General features: G+C 49.4%; 1 protein-coding gene and 1 long non-coding RNA gene across 3 annotated transcripts in view; one reads left to right on the top strand and one right to left on the bottom strand.

Annotated features, from left to right (window-relative positions):
- The window catches only part of TOX2 (TOX high mobility group box family member 2), a 153,178-nt gene that overhangs the window by 12,389 nt on the left and 119,845 nt on the right, over positions 1–20,944 (bottom strand). For both annotated transcript variants that reach the window (XM_039728203.1, XM_039728204.1), the window contains exons 4-5: positions 13,728–13,967; positions 9,291–9,518 (exon numbers count right to left, since the gene is read on the bottom strand). In XM_039728203.1, coding sequence (XP_039584137.1) covers positions 9,291–9,518; positions 13,728–13,967 — 468 coding nt within the window. The remainder of the gene's footprint in view (positions 1–9,290; positions 9,519–13,727; positions 13,968–20,944) is intronic.
- Positions 5,417–6,389, top strand: LOC120511343. The gene is made up of 3 exons (XR_005629701.1): positions 5,417–5,821; positions 5,966–6,057; positions 6,190–6,389. It is a non-coding gene; the product is annotated as an uncharacterized LOC120511343 (long non-coding RNA).

Below are 20,944 nucleotides of genomic sequence, written 5' to 3'. Positions count from 1 at the left end.
AAGACCTTCAATAAATAATGGTGAGATCCAGCCTGTCCCTAGCAGTGAGTCCCCGTGGGATTACACAGAGGAGTATTTTAAAACTGAATAAATATTTCAGGATAAAGGCAGAAACTCCCAGGGAAAATACCCACCAACCCCCTTCTCCACTGGAAACCCAAAGCCTTCCTCAAGTGATGCATTGAAAGTTGATTTCAATTAGAACAGATTTGCATGTATTTAATTCAGCTTTTAAACCAACAACAGCTTTCAGCAGCTGAAGTGCTGAAGCCTGGTGGGCATATTCTCTGTCCAGGATGATTTGGGTTGGATATGGAGAAAAATTTCTTCATGGAAAGGGTTGCCCAGGGAAGTGGTGGAGCCACCATTCCTGGAGGTGAATTAAAGACCTGTGGGGGTGGCACCTGGGGACGTGGCAGTGCTGGGCTGACAGTTGGACAGGATGATCCTGAAGGTATTTTCCAACCAAAACAATCCCAAAATTCTATGATTTAGCTTATTTCCCCTGCAAATTCCCATGGCTGTGGCAGACTTCCTCCCAACAGTGACCTCTGAAGGGAGAGTAACCTTCCAGCAGTTGAACTGAATGTGAGTTTAAAATCAGTACAGATAAATTCTATTAAAAATGGATTGAAAGCCTTATTTTCATTGCTAAATCACAGCGAGTCCTGTAATGAAACGTTTTGACTCGACACACTGGAGGTCTCAGACGGCAATTTTCTGAAATGGAGCATTTCTCTACGTTTGTCTTTGGCTTTATGGCATTCGGGAAATATTACATTTGCTCCATTCAGAACAAAATTACTTTTCAAAATGTCAGCCTGAAGAAGAGTTTGCCTGTGAAAAGTAACTATTTCTTCAAACAGTATCAGTTCCCTTAATAAAAGCTATTACCTTTCTCTACAATCTCCACATCTTTTATTATAGAATCAAAGAGTGGTTTGGGTTGGAAGGGACCTTAAAGCTCCTCCAGTTCCATCCCCCTGCCAGGGACAGGGACACCTTCCACTGGAACAGGTTTGTGCCCATCACAGCACCACAGAATTTATTGTGTTCAGCAGCAGAGCTGGTGGATGCTCTTAAAAGTGGTACCTGATGCCCTCACAGCAATGAAATAGAAATTCCTGTATCTCAGTGTTGAAGAGTGGGCCACAGCTGGATGCTGCTCTATGGAGAACATTTTAGAATATTTTTCCTCTATAACAGCAAAATACAAGAGTGGGGTCTTTTTTGGCCCCCCCCCCCGCCCCACCTCCTTGGTATGGTGGTTAAACAAAGTATTCAGAGCTATGCAGAGATAAATTCAATTATTAGCAAGACTTGCCTGGAGCAAACCCTGCAATTTCTGGACAGTGAGAGGACAGGTAAATGAGACTTCCTAAAACTAAATGCAAATAAATAAATAACCAATAAAGTCTGTGCCTATCTTCATCTCCATCACTTGCTTTTCCTGCTAAACCCTTGTTTTTCTGCCACTCTTCATCTGTTCTTGTCTCTTTTAGAGCTCTCGTGTGGGGATGTGCTGCTGGGTGGGGTCTGGTGCAGGACTGGGCAGGGGCAGCCAGTGGCTCCTTGTGCTGAAGGGAGAGGGGATTGCTCAGGAGGAGCCTCTGTGCTCCCTGGCCAGGGCTGCCAAGAAGGGCGGTGGGGTGAGCTCAGGGACTGTGCTCTCCAATGTTTCTCTGGTGAGCTGGAAGTTCTGGAAGATTCCCAGTGGATTATCTGGGTTTTAATCATAGAATCCCAGAATGGTTTGGGTTGAAGGCACCTTTTTGATCCCCCCCCTGCCCTGGGCAGGGACACCTTCCACTGTCCCAGGCTGCTCCAAGCCCTGTCCAACCTGGCCTTGGGCACTGCCAGGGATCCAGGGCCAGCCACAGCTTCTCTGGGTGACCTGTGCCACCACCCTCATTGTAAGGAACCATTCCCAAGGGTCTCCTGTTGGGAATTTTGCAGTCCTGCCCTGCACCCACACAGGGCTCCATCAGGGACACTGACCTGCCTGTCCCCAGGGAATCACCATGCTGACGTGGGATCTGAACAAAGCTCCTCACAAATCCTCTGTGTAAAGGCAGCTCTAGTGCAACATTTATAACCTTTAAAATTTTAATTTAAACATTGACAAAACCATGTTACTTTCTAATTAAATCCCATTTTCTCCCAGGGATTTTAATTTTGAAGTAATTTATCAGATTTAAGGATCCTCAAAACATTTTGCATGTTTTTCTTCCTAACCTGCCATGCCCACTGATTTATTTTCCTTATTCATTAGCAGGAGCATTCATTAGTCATTAAGTGAGTGGGTGGGTTGGGGGGGGTAGGAAATAAAAACGGTTAGTGATTATGAAAACAAAAAAAAATCAGAGCTGTAAGAAGCATATGTCGGGATCGTAATCCTGACACCTCTGTGTCTCAGCAAAGCAGCCAGTAATTGTACCATAATGAAATGTTCTTGTTTGATAACAAGTTAATTAGAGAAGACAATTATTGCAAACCCCGCTGACGCCCACGAGCGGCTCCGTGTCGCGCAGGCACTGAGTGACAGCCGGAGCTGTTCTCCGTAACCTCTGCATCCCAGCCCTCAGGAATCCTGCTTCCCAAGCCTGGGAACGAGGGGAACAGCTCAAAATCTCCCCCAAAAAATCGAGCAGGGCACTGACCCCAAGTTGGAGGGTCTCTGCTGCAATCCCAGGTGGAGTTTGGGGTGTTTTGCTTCATAGAAAAGGTAGAACATCAGGAAAGGAGAGATGGGAAGTGCAGGAAAGGTCTCCAGGAGGAAAGCTGGGGGGGAAGACCAAGAGGAGCCACCACAATGTAGCAAAGGAGGCACGGGGTGATCCTTTGCATGTAGGAAAAGAGGCAAAATAGGCTTAAATTGCACCAAGGGAAATGTTGGGTAAGCACTGGGAAGCCTTGGGAGCAGTAAGGATAATTAAGCACGGGAAGACATTGCCTGGGGAGATGTGTAATCTCCACCACTGAGGGTTTAAGAACAGATTAGGAACACATCCATCAGGAATGGCTTAAGTAGAGATGATCCTGACTTCAGGCATCAGTATGGTCTGGTTGACCTCTTAAGTCTCTCCTTGCCCTTCTTTCTATGATTCCATGACTGTTTTTTTTCTTCTCCCAGATGTGTAAATTTGGTTTTTATTCTGCTTGTAAGTCTGCAGGGTTTTTCTTGTAACTATTGTACACTTTCCTGCAAGATATGTCTTGAGATCACTATAACTTATGGCTTATGCACAAGATGTCTCAAAGCATGTCCTCCCTGCCACATTCCCCTTTCTCTCCACACATCCTTACCACAGCCACTGGAAAGGCAAATAGGGAACATGGCAGATTGTCCTTATTCCTTCCCAGATCCTCCTTTCCTCCGTGCATCCCCCTCTGTATCCCCTTCTTGGGCCAGACTTATTCTGTCCCTCCCACCATTAAAACCAACTAACCAAGCTCCACTTCCAGAACAAATGCTGTGGTCTGGATTGTAATTCTTGAGGTCAACAACCCTGAGGATACCTCCAGGGAAGACCCTGGCTGTGGGAACTATTTGCATGGTTTCAGGAGAGCTCCTACTTTATCCTGGTGGAGACACAGTGCTGGGAAGCAGTTCCTTTGGAGAATCAATGGAAGAGCCTGCAGTGAAGCAGGAATTGCCATTGGTTAAAGCACCCTGAGAGGTTCCTGCTCTCACTGCCTCGACTTCATGGGGTGGCCTGTGGCATTCACATTCTCTGAAAAATCCCTTTGCCCAGGATTTTCCTCCTGGGAAGCTGAGAAGCCTCAGAGAAAAGGAAAACAATTCTTATCTCATTTGCTTCTCCTGTGTTGTGCTCATGTGGAATGTGTTTGGAGATTGTTCACCCACAGGTGATTGTTCCATTGGGTTCTGCTGGGAGTTGTTTTCACTCTTTGGCCAATCAGGGCCAAGCTGTGTCAGGACTCTGGAGAGAGTCACCAGTTTTCATTATTATCTTTTTACCATTGAGTAAATATCCTTTCTGTATTCTTTAGTATAGTATAGTATAGTGTTCTTTAGAATAGTATAGTATCATAAAGTAATAAATTAGCCTTCTGAGAACATGGAGTCAGATTCATCATTCCTTCCTTTGTCAGGGCACCCTGCAATTACAATAGGGTGGAAGTCATCCCTTGCTCCATGTGAGGGCACAAGGTTATTCCCAGGACAATCCACTGAAGATTCCAAAGGGAACAGGAGGGTGACAAATCCAAAGCTGAACCTCCGATGAAAACCACACACCATTCATCTTCCAAACCTCTGATCTTGCTCTCCAAGAAGGACTGTCACCCTCGTGGAGCTGTTAAAAGCTCTGACCTTTCCCATCCTCCCCATCGATATCCTGCTCTCCACCAGATCTCTCTTGAAGCTTTGTTTGGGGTTGGTGCTTTGATCCCTCTCTGGTGCATGGCTTTCCTTGATGCCAGAAGATGCTGAAACCTCCTTCCAGGCCAGGGCAACTGCCTGGACCCTTCCAGCCCTCACTGCCAGGGCTTGGGGCTGCAGAAGGAAAGTACATCCTGCTGTGGCTCTGGTGCTGACAAAGCTGGAACTGGGCAGTTTGTAATATGGCTGTTCCCATGGGATCTCTCTCCTTTGGTGGCTCTTCCATAAAACAGCTTTACAGCTGGCCCACGATGGCTCTGTCCCACCACAGGCCCTGCAGTGTCCTGTCAGCAGCAGATGGATCAGGTTCAATGAGCAGATGGATCTGATTAAATGGGTGATCTATTGCTTTCTGCTGAGCAGGCAATTCTGCTGGGTAATTTACCCCTGGAGTGTGACTTGATCCCTGGAGCTGTGTTGTTCTCCAGGCTGTACATTTGTGTCAGCAAACCCCATTTGTGTTTGGCCACAGAGTCACTCAGCATTACTGAACTGGTCCTGGTGAAGCACGAGCAAGAACTCATCTCTGGTACCTTTGTGTCCCAAACTCAGCTGAAAATGCTGGGTTTGCCCAATTTCTGCTCATTTCAGGTGGGAAGCTCTGGGTTAGCCTGGGGATCACCCAGCAGATTGCTTGGGAGCTCTTTGGTTCCTCTGCTCTCAGCTTCCAGGGCTATGGAAACACCTGCCCAGGGCTCTGACTTCAGCAAGAACTCATCTCTGGTACCTTTGTGTCCCAAACTCAGCTGAAAATGCTGGGTTTGCCCAATTTCTGCTCATTTCAGGTGGGAAGCTCTGGGTTAGCCTGGGGATCACCTAGCAGATTGCTTGGGAGCTCCTTGGTTCCTCTGCTTTCAGCTCCCAGGGTCTATGGAAATACCTGCCCAGGGCTTTGACTTTGTGGCTGGATTTGCTGACAAAAAGAAGCTGGTTCCAGAGGCTCCTGCAGCTGCCACCTTGGCATTGTCCTCTGTGCTCTTCACCGCTGCTTGGCTCCAATCCAACCTCCTCTTCACCAAAATACTGCAGGGAACAGGGAGGTGCTCGGAGAGGGAAGAACAGAACTTGGCAGAGGAGAGTGAATCCAGAGACTTCTCTGGAGAGGCTCCAGGCTTGTGAGCCCCAGGAATCCCCCTGAGGGAGGGCAGCCACCAGGGCTGCTGTCACCTGCTCTTGAGCAGGTCTGGCCGTGGTGGCCCTGTGGTGGCACAGGCTGGCACCGGGCTGTCCGTGCCAGGGGAAAATCCTCCTAGGGAATTTGCTCCAATCTAGAGCTCAATTTCTTCTAATTTCTGTCAAATCAGGCGGCCCTTTTAAACCTTGCTGGGGAACACTGCTTGAGATCTGCTAATGGAAAAACTCCCACCGAGGCACGGGATTCTGGAGCTGGGACCCGGAGCTGGATTCCTCTGACAGGTACCATTGGATGCTAATGGCTGAATTAGCATTTCACTCTGCAGCAAAGTCGAAGCTATCTCTACAGGAACAGCTGCTAAACTATTTGCAAAGTTCAAAGAGGATGTATTAATTTTTTTTTTTTCCTTGAGTCACATTCTTCAGATTCCCCTGTAAGCTCCTTAGGAAGGGCCACACCAGCTGTTGAAGAATGAAGATTACAACGTCCTGCTAACGCAGCGCTGGGGATATTTAAGGTATTGTTATTTATTCCTATTTTACAGCCGCCCTGGAAGGGGTTAAAATGGGGAAGAAAATGGTGCTTTGCCGAACAGGTGTCCTTGAGCAGTACCCAAGGACACGGAGATTGCTAATCCTGTATTCCACAGCATGATCAAATCACCAGGCAACAGATATAAATAAAAAAAGGCAGGAAATAAGGAAATTTAGATACAAGTGTGTCAGAGGGAAAATGAAGATTCATTGTGAAGAGGCTGAGAAGAGAAGAAGAAGAAGGAACAAAATGACAAAGCCACAAATGATAAACCAGTAAGAACAAAAGAAAGGGGGGAGAAAAAAGCCTCTCTGTGAAATGCATGTCTGTGACAACAGCAGCCAAATCAAAGATGCTGCTAGATTATATGGTTTCTTGCATAATATGCATTCTGGTTCTCTCTCTGTGTTTGTCTTTCAGCTGGTGCACAGGGAAAAAAAAAACATATCTGAAATGGGACGTGAGCAACCTTTATTTTCCTTGTTTCATCAGGAGGAGAAAGCAAATTTGCTTTGTGGGAGCAGCAGCACCTGCTCAATGGCAAATAAATAGCTCCAGCTTTGATATTACAGTGCATATAATCATTAGCAGCACAAATGGCAGAGGATTAACCCCCTGTGTGCTGGCCAGGACTACCTGGCAAGGGGCTGGCACATCGCTGCTGCCAGCAGAAATGCTGCAGGAGGTCTGTGGAGAGGGGCTGGGGCTCTGGAGGGGGCACAGGACCACCCTGCCCTGCCTGGCATGGCTACAAGCCACCAGCACTGGGCTTCCCTCGGCCCTTTGGCCCTGGCACAGGGCCCACCCCGGCTCTGTGCCCCCACTGTGTGCAGGATGGAGCTGGGGGATGGATGGACACGGGGCAGGCACAGCAGGAACGTGCCAGGGGGAATCACAAGATGCCCTGGGTTTATGGACCAGCTCCCCTGGAACCCCCTCCCTGCTGCTTTCCCACAAGGTGGGAACCAAAACACCACCAGGACTGGGCCCCTGCTGGGCCCACTGGAGGGACAAGGTTTGCAAACCTTCTCTGAAGAGAAGCTCCAGGGGGGTAAAGAACTGCTTAGGAACACCTTGGGGCTGGCCCTGCACCTCTGGGGATCCAAGTGTGGGGTCAGCTCCAGAGCAGATCCTACAGCCTCACATCCACCCCTTCTCAAGCCAGGAAGAGAGGAACTGTTCTCTAACTAGAACTTTGGTCATAATTTAGCCAAAACACCCAGATTTGGCTCTTGCTTGCCTGCTGTGCCACTGCTGCTTTTCCCCAGGGTGCTTTCTGCAGTGAGGACATGAAGCCACTGTTGTCCACAAAGCCAAAAGCAGAGTCCTTGATGAAACATTTCCCTTCTGCAGCTTTTCCACCCCTTCCCAGAGCACAGTCCTGGTGCAGCCATGATGCAGGCTGGACTCCCAGGCTGCAGCAGGATTCTGCCAGTGATGCTGGCTGTGCTGCTTGGACACCATCCCCTCTCCAGATGTGCCAGGAGAGCCCTGGGCATGCCTGCTTGCCTTCTTCACAGGGAATGTGTGCACCACATCCTGCAGGAAACACCTACAGGACAGCCCAGGCACTTGTTTTCACTTATTGAAGGCATTTAAAATTGTTCTTTTCCTTTTTCCCTTTCCATTGCATTGCCTCATGAATCTAAAAAAAAGCTTCACCAGGGATGTTGGCAGAGGAAAGCAAACAGGAGCTAAATAAACTCTCCTCCAGCCAGACACTTCCAGAGTGAACGTGCCACATCACACAAACCAGGCACAGGCTCCCAGAGCCAAAGAGAAATCGTGTCCCTCCAGCCAGAGTTCTGGGCAGGGAGGTAACTGTTGTGGGAGAGAAGTATCCAGCTGGAGACAAAGCCAGGAAGTTAATATTTAAGCATTCAGACAAGGAACAAATGACTTAATTAAATCAATTACAGAGGGAGAAATGGAGCCACTTAGACAGCGTGTGTAAAGAGACGGGAGGCTGCTGCGAGCTCATGAAAGAGAAGGAGGAGGGAGAGTTAGCAGGGAAGATAAACGGGCTGGTTTAATCCCTGCTGTTAATTAAGAGCTGAGCGTTTGCACTGCGCTGAGTCAGGGTCGTGCTTCCACTCGGAGCCGGGCTCAGTGCCCGAGCTGTGGTGATGTTTGGAGCCAGGTGCAGTAAAGAGGGGCAGGCTGAGATGCTGGGGGATGCAAGCAGGAGGAAGAGGTGGCACAAAGCTTTTCCACACTCCTGAACCTCCCTCACCCTGACACAACAGCAAAACCCAAGCCCCTATCCTGCAGCTTTGCAGGGCTGGGGTCACCCTCCTGACCTTCCTCCCCTCTTCAGAGGAGGAATTTCTGCCTGCGTGATCCTACAGTGATCCACCCAAGGAGGAGAAAAGGGAGCAGCAAAAGAGCTTTCATCCCTGAGATCCTCTGCTCTTACTCCTGACTCAGTGTGGGGTGGAAATCAAGGTTCTATCCCAGCAGAACTTCCAGTTAAATGGCTTTTTCCCTCCCTGCTGCTCTCTCCCCCAGTGCTGGCCATGGACACCCAGCTGGAGCCGTGGCCAGGCTCCAGGAGAAGTGCTCCCAGCTAAAGCCTGTTTGGGTGCAGGACCCATCACACACCTTGTCAGATCTCCTCTGCCTGACAAACAGCCATCCTTGCTCTGGGAAGAGTTCCCTGGGGTTCCCTCCTTAGGCAAGGAGCAGTTACAGGCTTTTGTAACTGACTCAGCAGCAGCCACGGAGGGAAAGCAGGAGCTGGAATTCTCCACCTGAAGCAGACAAAGTGGCTGACAGCTTTGGGGCAGCAAGGTTTCCTCTGTGAGGCCACTTCAGAAATCTCCTTCTGAAGCTTTTAAAGCCTGAATGCTGGGTTTGCAGCCAGCAGCTCAGGGAGTTAATAGTGTTTAGCCTGTTGGCTGTCACTCCTTGTACGTCAATAAGCAAATACAAACCCATCTCCCATCTCAAGCTGGAAAACCCCACGTCAGGGAAAGGCCACTGAGGGCTGTGCAGAGTATGAGCTTATCAAGAATAATTAGTTGTCATAAAAATTTGCTCTTCCCTACGCAACAACAGCAGTTTTGCACAGTGGGCACTTCAGCACTGCTCCCAAAAACAGCTTTTTAGCTGCACTTCAGCCTGTGGAAGCTCCTGGCCATGCCCTGAACACTCCTGCACTGTAGAAATGCTCATTTCAACAGCTGAAAGACAAAAATAAATAACTCAGTAACTCACTTGCTTTTGTTCTTCTCCCAGGCTGTCCCACATCGATGCCACGATTTTCGACACGTCCCCAAAGGTGGCATTGGGGTTTTGCCCTTTGATGGCTGCTTGTGTGTCCCTGAAAAACAGGGCATAGGCTGACACGGGCTTCTGGGGCTCATTGGGGTCCTTCTTCTTCTTCTTCTTTTGGCTTTTGGGCTTTTTACCCAGGTCTGTTGAGGGTCTTTTCTCTCCAGTAGCCTGCAAAACCAAGAGATGAAGCTTAGCTAAGGTCGGATGCCAGCCCCTGCTACAGCTGCTGAGCCAAGGAGATGAGAGAGGAAATGGGAAGTGGAGATGTCTCAGCATGGAGAGGGGGGCAGCAGCCCTGGGGGTCTCTTTGTCCCCCAGGAGCCTCTTGGATCATGGCACAAACTGCTGGTGGGTGCCTGAGCCTGCTTTGGTGCCTCCTCTCAGACCAGCTCACAGCTTGGGTTCATCCCTTTGCCCCTGCTCCAAATCTGGAGCTTTCCAGTCCTCAGTCACTCTCCTTCCCCACCCTCCTCCCCAGCTCACTCACTCCTTGATCCTTTTCTGGAATCTCTCCACATGCCTTGCTTCCCAGCTAGATTGCTTTAGCAGTCCATGAATTTCCCAAACTTGGCTTCCACATGGTTTCTGATTTCCACCTCACTAAGCCCCCTTTGCATCTGCTCCTGACTTCCCTCACCTCCCCATTCCAGGAGGGTGTGAGCACTGACCAAGCAACACCAGCATCACATTAAACATCATACCAGGGCCATCCAAAATTTGCTCCATCCTGCTAACATATCCAGAAAACCATCCAGGAACTGAACTGTTTTAAACACACCAATTAAATGCTTTGGCTGTGCTGTTCACTCCTCCAACTGATCTGGGCACAGCTGGTGAGAGGAATGTGTCACACTCAGTGCCAGGGGCTGCTGGAGCTCAGGGGAGAAGGGCACAGGGAACAGGAGCTGGCCTTGGTGGCTGCTCAGCAAGAGATGCTGCCACTGGGCTGGGGAGTGAAACAGCAGGGCTGGAAACGGGGATGCTTCCACTGAAGGCAGCAGGGAAAGAAGATCCTGATCAGTCTCCCTTGGCATGCCCTGTGCAGGAAAAGTTCCTTCCCCCAGAGGGGCTGGCACTGCCCAGGCTCCCCAGGGAATGGGCACGGCCCCGAGGCTGCCAGAGCTCCAGGAGCGTTGGGACAGCGCTGCCAGGGGTGCCCAGGGTGGGGTTGTTGGGGGGTCTGTGCAGGGCTGGGTGATCCTGTGGGTCCAGCTCATGATATTCCATGATTCTGTGAATAGAGGAGACCACAGAAGCCTCCATGGGAGGATGTGCAAAGGAAAAGACCCCTGGAAAACACTTGGATACCCATCAAAGCTCTCAATGCATTAACTGTGGCCAGTGAAAGCTTGCACTACAGGGAAGCACCATTACCCTTATTTCACAGTGAGGGAAAACCTAAATACATCTGGGATGGCAGAGAATGAAAGCACTGCTGGATCTCTGCATCCTTGAGGGCAAACAGGACCAGCCCCTCCAGCTGCAGCCCTGAGCTCAAGGCACTACCATCAGCTGCACAGGTTGTTGAATTACTTGGAAAGACACAGCTCTAAACATCAAGATCTGGTGAAAACAATGCCTCCAGCTGAGCTGGGGACAAACAGCCCCTTCTCCTGATGGATTGGTCAATTTGAGCATGTGCCATTGGTCAATCTGAGCATGTGCTTGGCAGTGCCAGGATTTAAGAGGCTTCCCTTCAGCTGGCAGAGGCCAGGCATGGGGAGGAAAAGGGCAGCAGCGTTCCTGCTCTCCACTCTGTAGCTCTTGACTGATCATTAATTTCAGTATCAGCGCAGTGACATTTGTCAAACAGACAGTGACCATTAGTGAATGAGCAGAGAGACCACAAAAATTGCATTTAATTTAAAATTGCCCAATTGGGCTTGAATGGGAGGCCTGGAGGTGAAAGGCCAGCTTATTACAAGGGAAAAAAAAATGCATGACAGGGCTTCAGCCCATTAGGGAGTGAGATGGTATTTTAACTAACTGTGATCCCATTTGACTCAGTGGAGTGCTGTGGGGAACCTGCTCCCACACAGCCACTGACCAAGCCAAGGAGCTGGAACAGCAGCAGCACAATCCCAGCTGCATTTACAGCTCAGGCAGCACCAAAGAGCACATGGGATTTAGGGGAAACAGCAGCAGGGAGAAGAGCAGGATTTGGTATTCATGGGGTTTTCCAGGTGGGATGAGACAACAGCCTGGGCTTGGACCTCAGGAGAGTTTTGACCAAGCCAAAGCATGCTCATGGCTGAAGTCAACCCCCAGTGAGCCAGTGCCTCACTGCCCCAGAGCATCTGTAGCCCCAAGGGTCATCCCCGTGGCCAAAGGGACCAGGGAGGCTGGGCAGGGGGATGAAGAGCATGGCCAGCTGCCCATGGTGGCCACTGGCATTGGACCTGCCCTGGAGAGGCAGCAGAAGGTTTGTTTGGTGGCAGAGGTGGACGGGGCAATGATGTGATCCCAGAAACTTGGTGCCTTAGATGTTGAACCAAGGAAGGGCTGAAACCTCACGGACACTGAGATTTTAATAACTATGGAGAGCGGCCACTAATCCAGCTGGAATTTGGGCTGTACCCACCTGTCCCTCCCATTCATGTGCACCCACACCAAGCTGTGAAGCAGGTAAATATACCAGTGAGGCTCAGAGAGCTCTGAAATTCAAAAGCTCCCTGGCTCAGGGGACCTGAAGGACCTGCTGGCATCAGACTAAATTCTTTAACCTGTGACCTTCTAGCTCACAAGATTAATTTCTGCTTGTTAGTTGTTTTGATGACTTGTTGCAGAAAAGCCCTCAATGGTCACATGAAAAAGTGACTGATGGGTGAAGGCAGCAGCTGTGCAGACAGACAAAGCAAACAGAAACCTGCAGGCCACAGCGTGGGTCTGCTGCTTTCCTCACACTCAGCATCTCCTCCTCCCTCCAACATCACTCCCACCTGCCTGGGGGTTACAGGGCAGAACAATGAGAGGGATTGCCTTAAGGATTAGGAAAAATTCTAATCTCTGCAAGCTGTCATCATCTGGACATCTCCAAATTTCCTACCCCATGGGCACCACTGGCTCAAGAAAGCAGAAGATCCAACCCCAAAGCTGTGCCCTGCTCAGGGGCTCCTGGGTGGCTGACAGGAAAGCTGGGTGATGCTGGTGGAGGCAGAGACAGAAGCTGGTGTGTCACTACACTGAAACTCATTTTCTCCTGACATGAAAGATTTCAGCTCCCAGGTGCACAAAGCCTGGAGCTTTGTGACGCAGGCTCTGGGAGATGGCAGGCTGTGGGATCCAGCAGCACAACCCCTCCCACAGTGTTCCCTGAACATGGAATCGCAGAGTTTGAAAAATTCCATTTGTTTTAACCTCTTGTATCCCTTCTTTTTGCAGTTTTATCCACTGAAGCTGTTTCCACCCACATGAGCACTCTGCTTTGAAATGCCCCAATCTGAAGTGAAATCTGCCAATGGATGAAAAACTACAGGATTGATGGGAGTCCATTTTCCTGGATTTCCATGAGAGGGAAAGATTTTTGCTCAGTGCTATAATTTTCCTAGTTTTCCAGCCCGTGCACTGTTTGCTGCTCTGGTTATACACTCAAACCGTCACAACAGTCTGTTTGGGAGGGACAAGGTTACAATACCAGTGCCTTCAGGAGAAGGTTTTCCATGGAAGGCTTTAATCAAAGTCCCCAGGGAGCCCAGCAATTTACCTGCAGGCTGTAATTGCAGTTTGCCCTCAGTAAATAACAGCCACAGATTCCTGGAACATGGCACATGTTGTTTGGCTTTGCAGGTGCACTTGGAGAGAGATGGACAACAACCAAGGTGTGCCCAAACCCCCAGGAATTCCTTGGGTTTGTTGGTGCCACACTCAGCAGCAGTTGTGCTGGCTGTAGAGACCATTTGGGACACTGCTGACTACTGAAAACACCACCTTGGTGAACTAAAAGGCAGTAGATTCTTTGAATTCCTGTTTGTTTTCATTAGCAAGCCATGTCCAATGAGCTCCGTTAAATCCCACCATGAGTTATTTTCCTTCCCTGTGTCAGTCTCCTCTACCCACCACCAGAAATCCACTTTAGCTCCAAGCATTTGCAGACTCTTAGCCCTGAAGCTGCTTTGCTCACTGTAATCATCACCCCAGGAAATCCTGTGGCCTGATGGAACTGGTAAAATGTGGGGGCAGGAGAACAGCTCTGACCTCCAAACCTGCTGTGTGAGTGCCAGCCTGCCATGCTGGACCCCACCCTAGCTGGGAACAACACCCTCATCCTTGGGAGAGTCTCCCACTATAAATGTCAAAACAAGAGCAGCAGTCTGTGGTTTTATTTAGCACAATTTACCCCCCTCTGAAAAGCACCAAACGCGGCGCGACCGCGCGTACCTTGTAATGCGACTCGGTCTCCTCTTCCTGAGTGGAGCTGGAGGGAGATGGGGTGGCAGACTTGCTTCCCGGGGGCGAGGGGGAGCCGTGGGTGACCCCGCTGCGGATGCCCATCTGGGAGATGAGCTGGGACTGGCTGAGGGCTCCCATGGGGCCGCCCAGCATGCCGGGCCGGTTGAGCAGCGGCACTTGGCGGTTGGACTCGTAGGACGCGGCGTCCGAGTGCACCATCTCCTGGATCTGAGGGAGGGAGAGATCACGTGTCACTACAACATTCATTCATTCATTCATTCATTCATTCATTCAGTCGCCATACTGCCAAATCACTTTAAGGCTGATTTATTGTTTAAATTGCTCCACATGGCTGGGAAAGTCTTCCTCGAGCTCACTTCCAAACGAGGTGAGCTGAGCACTGTGCACTCGTTGCTGTGCCCATGAGCCTGACAGAGGGTGCTAAATCAGCTTTGTGTGTGGGCTGTGTGCCCAGAAGGTGCCTCTGACTGCCTCAGGGACTGCTGGTGGCTGCCACCTCTCAGGGATCTGAAAGAAAGGTTCACAAACAGGTGATTTATGGCAAAATCACCAGGAGAAGTGAAGCTCCTCTAAGCCTCATCCAGCCTGGCCCTGGACCATTCCAGGGATCCAGGGGCAGCCACAGCTGCTCTGGGCACCCTCTGCCAGGACCTCACCACCTTCACAGAGGCATTCCCCACCTTCTCTAACATCCCATCTAAACCTATCCTCCTACAAATTAAAATAATTCCTTCTTGCCCTGTCCCTCCATCCCTTGTCCCCAGTCCCTCTCCAGCTCTCCTGGAGCCCCTTTATGCACTGGAAGGGAATCTAATGTTTTCCCAGAGCCTTCTCTTCTCCAGGTGAACACCCCCAGCTCTCCCAGCCTGGCTCCAGAGCAGAGGGGATCCAGCTTTTGGAGCATCTTCATGGCCTCCTCTGGACTCATTCCAGCAGGTCCAGCCCCTCTACACCAAGAAGCAAATAAGAGATGAGATGAGATGAGAAGAGGACAAACCCTGCTGTCTTCTGCATCAAGACCCCATTCCCAGTTTGAATAATTTCCCCCAAAACCCCATTTTCCCACAGGATCCATCCTTGCTGATCTAGCAGAGCTTGGCTCCTGCACAGCCTCATCCAGCCATGGAGTGGGAGGGACGCAAACCCTACCTGAAACACTTGTCAGACTTTTCCCCTTTTACCTTTAATCTGATTAATGCTAATATGAGTTTAAAGACCTGAGCTCCCGATCAGCCCACTGAGGTGCAATCCCTCATTTCCAGGGGAGATTCACCAACACCATCAGCAGCACACAACAGAAAAAGACCTAGGAAAGACCTGTGAGGCCTCCAAAGGCTTCAGAGGACATAAATCCAAACACAAACCCAGATTTCCCGCTGCAGGTCAGGAATCAAGAGCTTTACACCACACCTTGACACAGACAGAATGTTCTGCTCTCCTTTGGGCTCTCCAGCAGAAGAGGTGTCAGCAGAACAGCTTTCCCTGGATCTGCCCTTTTCCTGTATTAATTGTGAAGGGATTGAACTCACAGGAATTAAATACATTCCTGCATTTCAAAAGCACGAGTCTGACTGAGGCTGACTTAGGGGCCACACTGAAGTGCTGCCCTTGGCTTTGGTGGTGTCAAGGAGGCAGCAGGGCTGGCTTTGCTTAGAGGCAAAGGGGCACAGAGCTTAACTATGCTTTGCTTAGGGGCATAGAGATTAACTATGGCAAATTTCGTGTGCCCTTAAAACCTTATTATGTGCCCTTGAAACCTTATTATGCATCTTACTGCAGAGCTCTGGCTGTCCTGGTCATAAAGGCATCGAGGATGATGCACCCATGGAGACAGACACCAGGCTTGGGCAGCACAGGGGGCACCAGAGATGCAGTTTTTGCTTTTAAACAGAATTTGCAAAAGTCATGGGAATGGCCTGGGTGAGACAGGCAGTGACAGGGAGCGTGCAAGGTGGGGACACAGCTCCCATCTGCTGAGCAGTGAGCAATTCCCAAACTCCAGCCAAAAAACGTACATTTGTCTTGGGTTTTGTCAGTTTAATCCAGACCTTTCATGTTGGAGAAGATCTGCCAGCTGCTAAGGAAAAGAACAATTTATTGTCCTTATTTTAAATTTAAATGAAGGGAAAGTTTGGAAGATGGGAGAAATGGGGCAGGCTATGAGATGTGGCTTAAAAAATTCTAAAATTTAAAACAGCTTGCTCACGTTCCAGCCACAGTAGTCTCCTGAGGAAATACTGTATTAAGACAATTTTTTTGAAACTTTTATTACGTGGCCAATGGACCACAACGGCTCAGTTTATCCATTAAATATGTAATCACGCATTTTTCTTTACAGTGCATGTTATTTATGCATCAGAGCAGAACAAGTCCAGGAGTGCAATTATGGATATGGGCCACATGCTGCAAATGCCTCTGAAAATTTGTAGAAAAAACCAGGAACCTGAGCCTGGCTCAGAGAGCTCCTCCAGGAGCCCCATGCTCTCAGCAGCCCCATCACAGAACCTTTCAAGCAGCAGAGACCCAGCAATTTTCCTGGGACATCCTTCTCCAAGGATACCTTAGCCCAGCTTGCCCCTCCCAACTCCTTTACATCATTAAAGGGACCCCCTAAGGATGGGGACAGACCCTTATTCAGGTGATAGGAAAAGGGACAGTGGTTTTAGACTAAAAGAGGGTTGATTTAGCTTAGATATAAGATAGAAGTTTTTTACAATGGAGGTGGTAAAACACTGGCACAGATTTTCCACAGAAGCTGTGGCTGCCCCTGGATCCCTGGCAGTGCCCAAGGCCAGGCTGGATGGGGCTGGGAGCAGCCTGGGACAGTGGAAGGTGTCCCTGCCATGGCAGGGGGTGGCACTGGGTGGCCTTTAAAGGTCCCTCCCAACCCAAAGCATTCTACAATTGCATGATATAAAAGTGCTTTTAGTTGAATATTTTATTTAGTTGAATATTTTATTTAGTTGAATCTCTCCCTCTCCCACATCTGCATCTCTTCTCCCCCGGTCCAGGAGGCTCTGCAGGACATGCACAGCTCCTCACATGCACCCTGCTGACCAGGAACTGTCCCCACCATTTGGCACTCACTGCAATTCTCTCTGCTTCCCTTTACTTTAAAAAAAATTACAATTTTGGAAACAACATGCCAGGCTACCACCTCTCTATCACTCCTGGTGATGACTCCTGGTGTCCCCAGGAGTGGTGGAAAAGTCACTTGAGTTTTCCAGCTGTGAAATATTTGGAGTGAAAATGATGGTGAGTTGTTCGTGTGCAGCACTGGAGCTTCTTAAATAGGATTAAAGATGAGGATGGCTCTCACTCAAGGCAGGGAAAGGGTTATTCCTGCTTCTCACTGCGGGATCCTGCTGACACTGAGCTGGCACCCAGAGCATGTGATACCCCCCAAAAAAGACCCAAGGAAAGACAGACCTCCAGGAGCAGGATTTTGAGGTGACTCCCAGCAGCAAACGGCCTCATTAGGCACGGAAATTATGAATGAAACTGTGATCATGGCAAGCCAAAGTGAAAGGAGGTAATGAATGCTGTGTGAAAGAAAACAACCTGCTCCTGTGGGATGCAGTGCCAGCCCTGGGCTCAGTGGGGCTGTCCCATGCCTTTCCCTGCCCCACAGAGCCCACTGGGAACACAGTGGAATGAAATATCCCCCATAAATGTGATGAGCTCCTTCCCAGGAGCAGAGGCTGTGAGAGGCAGCCCAGATCCCCTCTCCAGCCCGGGAATTCAGCCCTTCAAGCTCACCACGAGGTGCTGCAAAAGGCCCAGGATGGGTTTGCTGGGCTGAAAAGATGTTTTGCTTCTCAGAGGAAACCCAGAGTGCAGTGTGATGTAGTCATTGCTAAAGTAATTAAGTGCATCTTACTTAGCAGATTCCCAAAGGCTGTGCTAACTCAAAGACAGCTTCTTTTCCACAATATTTCAATTCTTTTAATGAATATGCATATCAGGCCCATAAATGCTCCAGCTAATCCAGAGAAGGAGAGAAGAACAGGCAGACAAACAGCACATGGTCCACATTCCCTGTTTCTGGGAGAAGGGGAATTCAGGAGTGACAAATGCCATGAGCAAGAGCCCAGCTGGGGACTGGGGTGCTAACACAGATAATGTTTCAAATGTGTCAAGCCCAGCTTCAAGTGCACCGTTGCCCAAAATTCTAATGTAAAAAGCAGCTCCTGGGGTAGAGCAGCAGCCAGCAGGGCTCAGGCAGGGATGCTGTGCCATGGAATTGCCTCCTGCTAAATCCTGACTCCCAACTGCAGCCCCGAGGCAGGTCCCACCCCTAAACCCACCTTCTGCCTTTGCTTTCCATGGGATTTTTCTCCTCCTCTTTGGGAAAAGGATTCATAAAGAATTCTTAACGTTTGATAGAAAGATTATATAGTGCAGCCCCGAGGCAGGTCCCACCCCTAAACCCACCTTCTGCCTTTGCTTTCCATGGGATTTTTCTCCTCCTCTGTGGGAAAAGGATTCGTAAAGAATTCTCAATGTTTGATAGAAAGAATATATAGTATGTATTTTCACGTAAACTTTGGGATAAGAAATGCTAACTTAGAAATATTATAGAATAAGACAGATATTGTTAAAAGAGAAATAGAACTAGACATAAGTTTAAAAAGATAGTTTTATAAATAAGACTAGATAATTTCGAGAAATATAATTTAAAAAGATATAATGTGGTAGGATTTACAAAGAGTAATTTTAATGATAAAAAGATCATAAGCCAAGAAATACTTATAATGTATTATAATTAATAAATAGGTAGCTTCTGGTTGTGAGTTATAACATCTGTATTATGTCACGCTTCTCATGAGACTGAAAATGGAATAAAAGTTTTTAAAACACCTCTCAGTTACCCCATCTCTGGGTCAGAAAAGGGCTTCATCAGACACTCTTCCTCCTCCTCCTCTCACCTTCCTTGGTCTCAGCCAAGAACAAGCCCTGTGCTCAGGAGGCAGAAGTAGCTTCCAAACAGGTAAAATGGGGGTATTGAAATCAGACTGGCATTCTTTCAATAACCCTAACTGCAGAAGATTTTCAATTATTGGGCTGATTCCTTCACTGGCTTCTTTTTTAGGGGGTACTATTTAATTCTCACTGGTAGTGCCCCTTCCTTAAGCTTAATTACTATGGGGGAGGCATTTTTTGCTCTCCCTGGTACATCAGAGGCCCATACCCCAGGAAACACTTGACTTAATATCTCTTCATTAATTTCCTCCTTAATTTCAATAGCTGTTAAGACTGCTGCAGACCCAGAGGTTCTGTGTGATTCCCCCGTGGTGTGCTCTGCCCTGGGAGCAGCGATGCCCCAGTGCCCAGCCCTGCTGCCTGCTTGGCTGGGCTGCATTGGTGGCACCCATGCCAAACCACGTGTGTGGTACCCAGGGAGCAGCAGAAAGAGAAACCTGGCTGGAGTTTGCCACACAGCCCTGCCCTGCACCCCCCTGAGCTGAAACAATGGCCAAGATGAGCAGGAGTGGGCAGCACCGAGGGGCAGCACTCCATGTGCCAGGCACCCCAGCACCTGGGCACCCCAGCCCTGTCCTGGGCTCATCCCCCAGCGTGGGCAGCACACAGGGGGGCCCTGCCCCTCTCCCTGCTCAGGTGAGACCCCACCTGCAGAGCTGCCCCAGCCTGGGGGCTCCCAGCTCCAGAAGGATGTGGAGCTGCTGGAGAGTCCAGAAGCCACAGAGATGCTCCAAGGGCTGCAGCACCTCTGTTATTGAGACAGGCTGGGGGGGCTCACCTGGAGAAGAGAAGGGTCCAGGGAGGCCTGAGAGCCCCTTCCAGTGCCTAAAGGAGCTAGAAGATGGAGACAGCTCTGTTAGCAGGGCCTGTTGTGACAGGACACAGGGTGATGGTTTAAACTAAAAGAGAGATGATTCAGAATAGGTAAGTGGAAGAAACTTTTTATGAGGGTGCTGAGGCCCTGGCACAGGGTGCCCAGAGCAGCTGTGGCTGCCCCTGGATCCCTGGCAGTGCCCAAGGCCAGGCTGGACAGGGCTTGGAGCAGCCTGGGGCAGTAGAAACTGTCCCTGCCGTGGCAGGGGGTGGAATGAGATGTCTCTAAGGTCCATTCCAACCCAACCCATTCCATGATTCCATGACTCCCACCCTTCCCAGGGTCAGTTAACACAGGTGGCCTGAGCTGTCAGAGCCTTCCTCACCCAGGCTCTTCCTCTCCAGGCAAGGCAAACAGCTGCTCCCGGGGCAGCCACCAGGCTCATCCCCAGCACAGCTTCCCTCTCCTTGGGTTTGTTCCCAAGAACAAGGCTTTATAATCACAATCAGCCAGGGAGAGGAATTATCTGCCGAACAGCTTTGAAGCAAAGTTTTCCCAGCAGGCTTTTCCTGTATTGAAGTTTCAGTGTAAACGCATCACCATAGCTGAAATACTTAAAGATGATTTACTTAAAAAAGAGAGAGAGCAGGAGAGAGAGGAGCTGATAAGAAAATATATCCCCAATTACCACCCCTCCTCTTCCCGATTTGTAACTGCTCCTAATAAACTTTCATGGTCTGTGTAAAATGCTTTAGTGCAGTGACAAATTTCTGCTGGAATTTGAGATGTCTTGTTCAGAGTAATAGCTATCTCACACAGGTGCCCAGCTGCTATTGTAAAATCAGTAAGCATTTAATTGAAACAAATGACTATAATAATAGTACATTATCCCTGCAGGCTCATAGCCATAACAGTTTTAATTATTGAGTTAAGAGTCAAACTAATTTATCCTTTAAAGTAACAGCCACATCTTTGGTTCCACCGATCATCCTATTATGAACACGAGGGGAACAGTTGGAAAGGATTTAAAAAGGAAGTAATTTATTTTGGAGGAGGTGGGGGGCATTTATCACAAGGCAGAGGATTTCCCTGTGCACTGGCATTCCCAGCTGTGGTTGTCACTTCCCTCCTGGGTGTGTCCAGCTCCCAGAGGGACCAAGCACACAGAGGGTCCCCTCTGCCAGCTCCTGGGGACCTGTACCCCCACCAGGATGCCACGGGGGGGCTTTGCAGCACAGGAGCCCGTGGCAACTGCTGGGGCCAGCTTTGGGGGTTTGGGCACGTGAAAATTTTTTTGATCTATTTTGAAATTACAGTTTGTCTTCATTGAGCACAGTGGAAAAAAAAAAAGGTTTTATAGATTCAAGTTTGCAAACACGATCTGAAG

The sequence above is a fragment of the Passer montanus genome, unplaced genomic scaffold (genome assembly GCF_014805655.1).
Source record: "Passer montanus isolate IOZ18808 unplaced genomic scaffold, ASM1480565v1 scaffold64, whole genome shotgun sequence".
NCBI lineage: Eukaryota > Metazoa > Chordata > Aves > Passeriformes > Passeridae > Passer > Passer montanus.
Note: the sequence above shows the minus strand (reverse complement) of the source record. Positions and strands in the feature narration are given on the sequence as shown.